Raw genomic sequence first — 12,135 nt, forward strand, 5'->3', positions numbered from 1 at the left:
TGCTGTTCTCAGAATTCTCTTTTGTATTTGGCATTTGACATTCTGATTAGTATGTGTCTTGGATTGATCAATTCAGGTTTTTTTGAATGTGCTTCTTGGACATGGATATCTATGTCCTTCAATAGGGTTGGATAATTTTCTACCATTATTTCTTCAAATATTCCTTCTATCCACTTTCTTTTCCCTTCTCCTTCTGAGACACCCATGACACAAAAAATATGGAATGCTTCACAAATTTGAGTGTCTTCCTTGTGCAGGGGCCATGCTAATCTTTGTATCTTTCCAATTTTAGTATATTTGTCATTGAAGTGAGCACTGGCCTGTAATTTTTTTGCTGATGTCTAGGTACTTGATTATCTTGATGAGTTAACTCTGAAGGTCAGTTTCTCCCTTTTGTCTGGGGATTTATTCTTGATTGACTTTGTGTTGCTCTTCTTTGATGTTTGGTCCAACTTATTCTGTACCTTTAGAATAGCCCATGTTTAACTGTTCAGGTTTTCTCATATGTTCTTCCTCTGATTCTCCCCCTAGATATGCAGTACAATTTTAAAGATTGTACTTTTGTGCGATTGTTTGACCTCCAGGAAAGACTTCCTTTCCTGTTTCTTCTCTGAGAATCTTGACCTGTTCTTTTAGTTTTTGTGCAGAATTTTTTCCTCAGGCCCTATGATTAATTTTAAATTCTCTTTCTCACACAATGCCCTCTTTTCCTTACACTTTTCAATTCTGAGACCTGTCCTGCCTTACAGCAGTTCAGTTTAACTCCATTTTTAGGTGGGGCTTTTCTGTCTCTGGTTCCTTCCCCATTAAGGTATCCCACAGCAAAGAGCCAGATGGGGTCAATCCAGAAAGGTGGGTCACTCCAGAAAAGTCCATTTTGCATTTAGGTGATTCTGCCAACAGAAACTGGATTGAGTAAGGGCACCTCTTGCCCACAGTTCTGCTGTAGTTTCTCTTTTTCTTCTCCTCCCCCTACCACCCCAAGAGCCCTTTTTGTATGCAGCTTGTCTTAGCAGCTTGTGTTCTGCTTTTGTTCTCTGTGGATTTGGGTCCCTGTACCTGGATATGTATGGGGTTCTAACTCACTGCTGTGAATGGCTCTATTGTCTGTGTCCATGGCAGGAGGGACTTGGACCACTGTCTCTGCATGACTCCAAGCTGCACAAGACTGAGTCAGGGAGAGAAAATGAACCAGTGGGTCCTGGATGGAAAATTTCTACCTGATATTATTCTTTGATTCAGCATTTGTGGAGTCCTTCTCCAGTCTCTTCCATCCTCCAGAATTATAAGCAAGTAGGATTTATCCTTTTATTGACTGATTCTTTGGCTTTTACAGGGGATGTCTTACATGGTGACGTATTTTGTGGTTTGTGGTTTGTGGTTTGTGGTTATGGTCTTTTCTTTGTTTCATTGGAGATCATGTTTTCTTCTTTTGGTGCCTTTTGTTGTTTTCAGTGGGTTCTGAGACAGGAAGGATAGTTTTAAAAAATACCTTTACCCTGCCATCTTTTATCAAAAATTCTGTAATGACCCTTTAAAAACATAGATCATGTGATTTATATGCTTAGCCCTTCAGTGGCAGAAGAATAAAGCACTTAAAATAAACTAAAAATTCCTTATGGTGACCTGAGCAGTCATATATGATCTGTATCCAGCTTACCTCTGTAGCTTCATCTTGTTCTACATTTCCCTTTGCTCTATTAGTTTTGTTAATTCCTAAATCAGACTATGCATTTTACATGTTTGTTTTGTTTTATTCAACCCTCTTTCATTTTATTCTTATTCTAGGACAAAGTTTAGGAGACTAAGTTGCCACTCTTCTTCTATACCCTCCCAACCATATAAACATTTCTTCATTGAAGAATGGACATTGTGAAATAATTCATTAATTGTTCTTTGTAGTTCACATTTGGTATTTTGGAAAGGACATTACGTTTCTCAGGTGATTTCTTTCTAAATAGCCATAAGAAGTATCTTTAGGTATATTTTAAAAAGTTATATTACAGTTTATTGGTAGCCAGCTATGCACCAGGCACAGTGACAGATATTTTATATGCAATAACTTTAATGCTCACAATAACCCTGAAAAGTAGATTTTATTATCAATATTTTAGAAATGAGGAAACCAAGGCTTAGAAAGAGTAGATGACTTGTCCAAGGTCATTAAGCTAGTAAAGTGATTGAGGCATGATCCAGATTGTCTGATGAAAAAACCATTGGTCTTTTAATGATACTTTCTCTTAATAACCAATAACGTAAAGTTAAAGTTTAGCTTTAGTTCCAGAAAATAATTCATTTTCCTCAAAAAAAGTCAAATCATTAAAAACTTCTCTAATTTCTAGAAAATTTCTATTATATGTATCTGCTCTCAAAGATTTGGAAATGCAAGTCTGTGAATACATATTAAAATTGATTTTATTTAGTGCTTATTGAAAAATTCATTTATTTCAATCATGTCATAAAATGGAATTTCTTTTTTCCTAAGTAACTGATATTAACTGCCTTTGAGTGGAATAGCATTTGCTCTTGCACAAAGGAATGTGAGAGGGCAATAAATAAAACTAGACATTTTATTTTAATTTTTCATTTAGTTTTTGATATCAGTTCTGATTTCTTCTACTTATTCTTATTTGGGGGACTTAAATTCAAGTCAATGGCTACTAAATTCTGCTTATAACAACAGAACTAGAACTCATGTGAAAAGAATGTCAACTTCTGTAATAATGAAAATTAATTTTGATAGAAACTAGTAATATAATAAGACCTGTGAAAATATTTGAACTCCTCAGTAAGGAGAATGCCCTCAGTTTGGGGTTGAATAGAAATATAGTCTTTCTATGAACATGAAAGGTTTATCAAGTTAGGGGGTAGGAGAAGGAATAATTACAATTGAAGGAAAATGAATGGTCTGAAATATACAAAGCACATCAGAAAAGTGCCAAATGACTGTATTAGCAATAAAGGAGAATTTCAAGGAGTAACTGATATCAAGAAGAATGAGAAATGAGAAAAATTCTATATAACTATTATTTCTCAAACATAACATACTCATTTCCCCCTTGTGTTTCTAATTTGGAATGATCTCTTTACCCTTTCCCATCAATCTATTTTCCTTCTCCTCCTAAGAAACTCAATGTAAATTTTACTTCTAAGAGAAAACTTCTTGGTGTAACCTGGCCATGCTATAGATTTAGTTACATGAAATTGTGTTTTTGTAGATTTAAAAAATGGTCACATATTGGCAATTGCATGTGGTTCAACCTGGGATTATACCTCTACTTTACATGCCATAAGCAAAGATAATATAGACATTTTACAATTAAGAAAAATGAGATTCAGCAGGTCATGCTACTTGTTAGTTCTACTTGTTAGTGTTAATAAGTAACATCTTCAAGGTTCTTGCTATATTTCCTGCAATAATGAGTGAATATTTCTGAAATGAAGTACGTGCATTCTCTACCTATACTAAGAACAATGCCATATCAGCAGAGTGCTAAGTAACAAATGAATGAACAAATGAATGATTGCATATGTGCTCAACCGTATCTCAAATGAGTGTTTCTTTTTCATTCTTCCACAGCTTATTGTTAAAATAAATTTTAAAAAACAATATAAGGCTTAAATGAGGAAGCAAAGAATAGTTTCCTACTCCTTTTTTTTAAATTTATTTTTTAAAGTAACATTTAAAGAACACAGAATACTTTAAAAATTGGTCAGCTTTCACTTACACACTTTGTTTTTAAAAATCATTTAATTCTTTTAATGACCTCCCACTGTGCTGCATTTGGTATAAAGCAAATTTATTACTTGTAATACTAGAAGGATCCGAGTATAATAGTTTAACACATAACACACGTCTTTGGTTTAATTCTTTTAAAATTACCTAAAATGGCCAGTTCTTTAATTTTTCAAGGCAAAGCTTATTTTAAAATGCAGATGAGACAACCTGTGGTTGGTCTCCAAACCCTAAATTGAATTCCTTTTCCAGTAGTAAAAGTAAACTTAGGTAAAAATTATCCACAAAACTACTAGTTACAGTCCCTGTAAAAACTAGATACAGAGGCTGTAACCATAAGCCATAGACTTCCTGCTGCCATTTCTGGCCAGATTAAAGAGGATACCACTTTTAGCGCTCACTCCTGCTGATTAGGTGATGAGGTTCATGTTACTCCAAACTCATCATCAGTTCAGAACTGGGAACTTAAAAGAGTTACTCTGAAGTAGAAATCATACAAACACTTGTGAGAAAAAAATGTGTCTATTTTCATGCTTAATGTCTTAACATTTGTTTTCCAAGGGTCCTCCTGGTCCAGCAGGTCTCCCAGGTCCATCAGGAAAGAGAGGTCCACGGGTGAGTAGCTGTGACCCATGTTCTGTTTGCTGTTAGAATTAGTAACTTTCCAATATGTTTTTCTTATTATTGTACAGTATGCATTTCATTTGGAAACCTGCCTGGATTTTCAAATTTACTGCTGCCTTTCCCAGATCAAGAGAAGCTTAGGAACGGTGCAACCTTGTTTGTTTGAGTGTAAACACTGGCCAAAGCATTCTCTGTGAACATGCCCAAGAAAAATTGTCAGATTTGTAGATTAGCGAAAGTTCTGGTGCTACTTGTAACATTATTCTTAGTTATAAAGTGATTTCATATATAGTTGATAGCACAAGGTGAGGTTCATATATTTTGGGGAATAAAGTGGAATGGGCTGATTTCAAATAGTGCATTCCTGGATTACGTCGTGGACAATACTGGAGCTGTGGATAGAAAAAAAAAATTGCCCTGAGGAGAAAAGCTGCTTTAAGGATCAGCAGTGGTTTCTCACGTTACAGGGGTCCAACAAAAGATTTACTGCTATTCAGAATGAGTTTCTTTTAAACCTTTAAAAAAAGAAATGTAGATTTTTTACTAACAAAGTTTTTCTTTCTTCAGTGAGTAGGGGAAAAAATTGTGATTGTTTCCTAAGGAGACAAATGAAAATATAGTTTATATAATCCACTAAACCGCTTTATTTCAATATGATTTTATCATATAAACAATATGTTTTAAATTAAAAAATCAACCTAAAATATTACTTTAAATCTGTCTATTTTCACATCAAACTCTTGTCTATATGAGGCCGAAGGTGAATTCTTGTGGTCCCTGGCTATTATTGAGCATTTCTTCTTTTTCTCTATCACTTTTCTCACAAAGTCTCTTCTAAACCTTACCCATTTTTTTCCTAGCCTTTCCCATCCTCCTCCCTCTCTGTGAGAATACCCTGGATCCTACTTTTCTGAGTAACTGATTCCATCATTGTGCTAATTTCATTCTCTTTCCATTGCTAAAGCTAAAGTTATTGCCCTGGCTTACTCTTACACTACTGAAACTTGTAAAATAATAGTTTATATCCATTACTCTTATATCTACATCAATGACTTATTCTTTAATCCCTAAGAATCCTTTCTATCTACTTTATTAAAATTTATTTTTGGGAAACGGACTTGGCCCAGTGGTTAGGGCGTCCATCTACCACATGGGAGGTCCACGGTTCAAACCCTGGGCCTCCTTGAGCCGTGTGGAGCTGTCCCATGCGCAGTGCTGATGCGCGCAAGGAGTGCCACGCCACGCAGGGGTGTCCCCTGCGTAGGGAGGCCCCACGCGCAAGGAGTGCGCCCAGTAAGGAGAGCCGCCCAGCGCAAAAGAAAGTGCAGCCTGCCCAGGAATGGTGCCGCCCACACTTCCCGTGCTGCTGACTACAACAGAAGCGGACAAAGAAACAAGACGCAGCAAATAGACACAGAGAACAGACAACCAGGGGAGGGGGGGAAATTAAATAAATAAATAAATCTTTTAAAAAAAATTTATTTTTGAAGAACATGTGTCATAAAATCTAATGTGTTTTTTTAATTTGTCTTGCTAGACGTGCCTTCAATATTTGCACTGCTGACTATTCCTTTTCTTTCTGAAACTCTCTATTAATTTTGAAATGAAGAGACAAATTATTATTAATTAATGGCATATATTGATAGAAAGATCTAACTGAAGAGCACAGAGGTGAGGTACCAAAACTAAACCAAGTACAGGGGGCCTGGAGACCTGGAAACTTTCTGGAGAAGATGAATCTCAATACCTCTATTTATGGGTTGTGTCAGCTTAAGTTTCCTCATTTGTAAATAAGAGTAAAAATAACCACCTTGTAGAACTCTTACAAGGATTAGAAATAAGGAATGTAAAGCATTAATATAGAACCTGGTGCATAAATTGTTTCAGTAAATAGAAACAACTACTGAATTCAAATTGCATAATTTACCAGTGAAGTGAAATAAAATTGACTAATATTCATTGCGGCTAATACGAGCTAGGTACGCACCTCCCTTTTCAAAGAATTTCTAATCCTGGAACTAAATAGCATATGTCATAAAGTAACTGGAACTAAAATATTTAAAGTAGTAGTTTAAAACAGTACAAGAAATATCCCAAGACCTTGTACAATGAATTGGTAAATGAATTTTACATGCAGTAATTTCTATAGAAGTTGGTAGGAGAGAGAAATCACTTCATGCTGGTGTGATCAGGATTTCAAAATGAGGTAGGATCTGAGTTGAGTCCTGAAGAATGATTTGGGTAGATATAGGGGAGAAAGGTAAATGAAGTAAATCTTTAAAGCATACAGAACAGCATAAGCAAAAACTCAAATGCAGAAAGCATAACACATGTTGAGAGAAGATTAAACAGCTGCATGTTTTCATTTTAGACTTCTTACTCTGCAGAGCTCTTAGAAGTAGCCCTAAGCTATACGCTGAGGCTAGTGATGAATGGTGAGGAAGGGAAGTAAACACCTTGAAGTAATGTTTTGAACCAAAGGATGGAAACTACAGTTCTGTTCTATAATTAGTGTAATTGTCTTTTCCAAGACTGAAATATTGAAGATCCCAGAAAAGATAAAAAACTTTGTTAAGAAAAAAAGTATTGTTCATTCTAATGAAATCAAATTAAGTAATGTTTATTTTAATAGTATATATCTTTGTTATATATTTTTAGGTGTGTTTTAAGAATGATCTGACCATTTTAATATTTGCAGGGCATACCAGGGCCACATGGAAATCCTGGGTTACCTGGATTACCAGGGCCAAAGGTAAGTGACTACTAATGAGTATCACATGATCTTCCTGACATTAAAAAGGAAGGCCCTTCACTTTTAAGGCCAGCCTTTGGACAGTGAGGAGCTCTATCGTCTCCAGAGTATGATTCTTCAACAGGGTTTTCTTAGCCTGGTAGAGAGCTAGGTTCCTCTGAAAGTCCGCCAATCTGGGATTTATATGCTTAATGGTAAAGCCAGGTACAAGCCAGCTTTGGTCTTCCAAAATCTTATCCTCACCATATAATGACCTTAATATAATGTACATTACTCAAATCACAATCTGTATTTCAGAGGTTTCCATATATTGCCATTTAAACTTGTAAATAAATAGAGGTAATAAAATAACATTTATTTTACTGCTCCACACTTCTCTAATATTTCATTTGAAAAAAAATCTATGACGATAATATACAGGCATACTTCATTTTTGGTATTTCACCTTGTAGATACTGCATTTTTACAAATTGAAGGTTTGTGGCAACACTGCATTGAGCAAGTCTATCAGTGCCATTTTTCCAACAGCATGGGCTCACTGTGTGTCTCCGTCACATTTTGGTAATTCTCGCAATATTTCAAATTTTTTCAGTGCATTCTGTCTGTGATGGTGATCTGTAATGATCCTTGATGTTACTATTAAAAAAATTTATCTGGGGCTCCACAAACCATGCCCATGTAAGACAGTGAACTTAATTGATGAATGTTGTGTGTGTTCTGGCTGCTCCAGCCACCAACTGTCCCCATCTGTCCCTCTTCTTGGGCTTCCCTATTCCCCATGACACAACAATGTTAAAATTAGGCCATTAGCAATCCTACAATGGGCTATAACTGTTCATGTGAAAGGAAGAGACTGGTCTCTCATTTTAAATAAAAAGCTAGAAATGATTAGGCTTAGTGAGGAAGGCATGTCAAAAGCCAAGATAGGCCAAAAGGTAGGCCTCTTTGCCAAACAGATAAGTTGTGAATGCAAAGGAAAGGTTCTTGAAGGAAATGAAAAGTGCTACTACAGTGAACACATAAATGATAAGAAAACAAAAGTCTAATATGGAGAAAGTTTTAGTGGTCTGGGAAAAAAGATCAAACCAGCCAAAATTTTCTCTTATGTCAAAGCCCAATCCAGAGCAAAGCTTTAAACCTCTTTGATTCTTTAAAGGCTGAGAGAGATGAGGGAACTGTAGAAGAAATGTTTGAAGCTAGCAGAGGTTTTTTCATGATGTTTAAGGAAAGAAGCTGTTTCTATAACATGAAAGTTAAAGGTGAAGCAGCAAGTGCTGAGGTAAAAGCTATAACAAGTTCACCAGAAGATCTAGCTAAGATGATTGATGGCTACACTAAACAACTGATGTTCAATGTAGATGAAACAGCCCTTTGTTGGAAGAAGAGGCCATCTAAGACTTTCCTATCTAGAGGAGAAGTCAAGGCCTGGCTTCATAGGACAGCCTGACCTCTTGTTAGGGGCTAATGTAGCTAGTGACTAAGTTGAAGCCAATGCTCATTTCCTATCCTGAAAATCCTAGGGCCCTTACCTATGCTAAATCTACTCTGCCTGTGCTCTATAATGGAACAACAAAAGGTGAATAACAACACATCCGTTTACAGTGTGGTTTACTAAGTATTTGAAGCCCACTATTAAGACCTACTTCTAAAAATAAAAGGATTCCTTTCAATATATTACTGCTATTGACAATATACCTTGTCACCCAAGAGCTCTAATGAGGATGTACAATAAGATTATTGTTGGTTTAATGCATGCTAACACAACATCCATTCTGCAGCTCATGGATCAAGGAGGTATTTTGACTTTCAAGTCTTCTTTTTTAAGAAATACATTTCATAAGACTTCCATAGATAGTGATTCCTCTGATGAATCTGGACAAAATCAATTGAAAGCTTCTGGAAAGGATTTATTAGCTCTCATTGGGAAGTGGATATAGCTCAGTGGTTGAGCACCTGTTTCCCATGTACAGGGTCTAAAGTTTAATCACTGGTACTTCAAAAAAAAATTAGAAAAAAAGTGGTGCAATTTTGTATAACTTACCATCAGTAGCTCAATAAATTTGGATTGCCATGCAAAAAAAATTTTAAAAAGAACAATCATGATTCATGGGAGGAGGCCAAAATATCAACATTAACTGCAACTTTCTAACCCTCATGGATTATTTCCAGACTTCAGTGGAGAAACTAACTGCAGATTTCATAGAAATAGCAAGAGAACGAGAATTAGAAGCAGAGCCTGAAGATGTGACTGGATGGCTGCAATCTCATGGGAGTACTTGAACAGAGAGGAGTTGCTTCTTATGGATGAGCAAAGAAAGTGATTTCTTGAGGTGGAATATATTCCTGGTGAAAATGCTGTGAGCATTGTTGAAATGACAACAAAGGATTTAGAATATTACACAAACTTGTTGATAAAGCAGCAGCAGGGTATGGGAGGATTACTTCAATTTTGAAAGAAGTTCTACTGTGGATAAAATGCTATCAGACCATATTGCATGCTACTGAGAAATATTTTGTGAAAGGAAGAGTTGATTAATGCATTAAACTCCATTGTTGTCCTATTTTAAGAAATTGCCAGTCACTCTAACCGTCAATGACCACCACCCTGATCAGTTGGCAGACATCAATATTGAAACAAGATCCTCCACCAGAAAAAGATTCTGATTTGCTGAAGGTTCAGATGGTGGTTAGCATTTTTTTTTAGCAATAGAATGTTTTTAAATTCAAGTATTTTTTAGATGTAATGCAATTGCATACTTAATAGACTACAGTGTAGTATAAACATAACATTTCTATGCACTGGGAAACCAAAAACTTAGTGACTTGTGTTACTGTGATACCCACTTTATCGAAGTGGTCTGGAACCACACCTGCGATTATCTCCAATGTATGCCTGTTAATAAGATAATCAGATTTTTATAAAAACAATTAACTTGAAACCTATATATATAAGCATTGACAGCTGTAAGATAGTAGTGTGATAGGTAATAGTATAAGCATAGAAAAAAGTTTGGAAGAATATATATTAGGCTATTAATGTTTACCTTGAGAGGCGGTATGGGAGTAAAGTGGCAATCAGGAAAGATCACTAAAATTTAGGGTCTTGGTTGCCAAAACTTATTACTCTTTTAGGGTCTCACCACTCTACTTACTAATGATCACATTCGTAAGTAAACATGTAGCTATATAGAATAGAGAGTAAGACCATAGACTTTGGTGTCTGTCAGACCAAACTGAAAGTCTCTCAGATTCAGTTCAAATCTTAGCTTTTTCAATTCACATGACCAGAAGCAAATAACTTGCTTTGCCTTCTGAGAAGACATATAAAATAAGGAGAATTATCGTACCTCCTTGTTTTAGTATCCTAGGGCTACCTAAACAAACTACCACAAATGAGTGGCTTAAAACAACAGAAATCTATTTTCTCACAGGTAAGAAGGCTAGAATCCTGAATCTCTGTGTTGGCAGAGTTGGTTCCTTCTAGAGGTTCTGTGGGAGAAAAAACTCCATGTCTTTCTCCTAGCTTCTGGTTGCTCCTGTCAAATCCTTAGCATTAAGTCTTGTGTAGCTACACCACTGCAATCTCTGTCTTTACATGTTTTCTGTTCTGTGTATCTATGTCTCTGTGCCCTCTTCTTATAAGGAGATTTAGGGTCACCTTAGATCCAGAATGATTTTGTCTTGAGATCCTTAACTAATCACATCTGCTGGGTGGTTCTGGCTCAAGATTTCTCATGAGGTTACAGTTAAAAAAAAAAAAAAGCACCTGGGAGTGCAGTCATCTGAAGGCTTGAGTGGGGCTGAAGGATCCCCTTCCAAAATGGATCGTTCACACTGCTGTTGGCACAAAGCCTCTGTTCATCCCTGGCTACTGGCACGAGGCTCCAGTTCCTGGCCTTCATGTGGGCCTCTCTGTAAGGCTGCTTGAGTGTCTATAGGGCATGGCAGCTGGCTTCCCCAGTGTGTGTGATCCAGGAGAGCAAAGAGGAAGCCACAAGACTTTCTATGATTTAGTCTCGGAAGTCATACACCCTCACTTCGACCACATTCTCTTCTTTACACAAGTCATTCCTATTCAGTGTGGGAGGGGATTACACGAGGGCATGAATAGTAGGAAGTGGAGATCACTGAGGGGTCATCTTTGGGGTTAACTACTTCTCTGGCTATCTCCTCCCAGTATATGTGAGAAAATTTAAAATTCTTGAAGTCCTTTGTAAGATGTTATATTAGTTCTCTTTTGAAAAATTTTAATTTGTATTTAATCCATAAAGATTCTTTATTCTCCTTGATTGGCATATGTGCTTTTGAAAAACGCCTCATCTCTTTTAGCAATCATAGATCTGATTCTGCCTGTCACTTATGTCTCTTTAAATTTTACATACCTTTTGGTTTTTTGTTTGTTTGTTTTTAATTTAGCACCACTTACCCTAAGCATCTTTTAGGACACATTTTACAGGCTGCCTGTGAGAAACTGAATTTTCAACTTCTACTTTGTATAATTTTACTAATAAGTATTTTTCTACAACAGAATATTGATCATAAATTGGGACTCTGTAATTCATTTTTCACATATACCATCTTTCACTTGATTCAAATTTTGTGTAGGAGCTATTATATTAGAATACTGAGACAGTACTGCCTAATATTGCAGATAATTATTGTTACCAATTGATATAAAAGATACATTAAGTCTTAGGCTTTACTGCTTGATATTCTGAGAAGGAAAATACCTTAGGGCAGCCCCCAAATTTATTATCTTCATAGGAATATTTTAAAGTTTATAAGGACAAAGTACTTTGTGAAAATATGCAGGATTAGCACAAAAACTAATCTATTTTACTTTGTTACACTTCAACAGTGAAATTAGTATTTATCATATTGTCAAATAGTGTAAACTGATCGTGGTAGTTCTCAACTCTCTCAGGCAAAATGAACGATCATTCATATGTTTGTCTTCCTTGAAAGTCTCTTGGTATTTGAGTGCAAGGGCTAGATCTTATTCATCTTTTCATTTGTTCCTAGT

General features: G+C 36.0%; 1 protein-coding gene and 1 non-coding gene across 2 annotated transcripts in view; one reads left to right on the forward strand and one right to left on the reverse strand.

Moving 5' to 3' along the window:
- COL24A1 (collagen type XXIV alpha 1 chain) overlaps positions 1 to 12,135 on the forward strand; it is a 365,386-nt gene that overhangs the window by 39,173 nt on the left and 314,078 nt on the right. The window contains exons 4-5 of the mRNA XM_058303231.2: positions 4,298 to 4,351; positions 7,059 to 7,112. Coding sequence (XP_058159214.1) covers positions 4,298 to 4,351; positions 7,059 to 7,112 — 108 coding nt within the window. The remainder of the gene's footprint in view (positions 1 to 4,297; positions 4,352 to 7,058; positions 7,113 to 12,135) is intronic.
- Positions 213 to 316, reverse strand: LOC111761254 (U6 spliceosomal RNA). The gene has a single exon (XR_002794666.1). It is a non-coding gene; the product is annotated as a U6 spliceosomal RNA (small nuclear RNA).

Source organism: Dasypus novemcinctus, chromosome 9 (assembly GCF_030445035.2).
Source record: "Dasypus novemcinctus isolate mDasNov1 chromosome 9, mDasNov1.1.hap2, whole genome shotgun sequence".
NCBI classification, from domain to species: domain Eukaryota; kingdom Metazoa; phylum Chordata; class Mammalia; order Cingulata; family Dasypodidae; genus Dasypus; species Dasypus novemcinctus.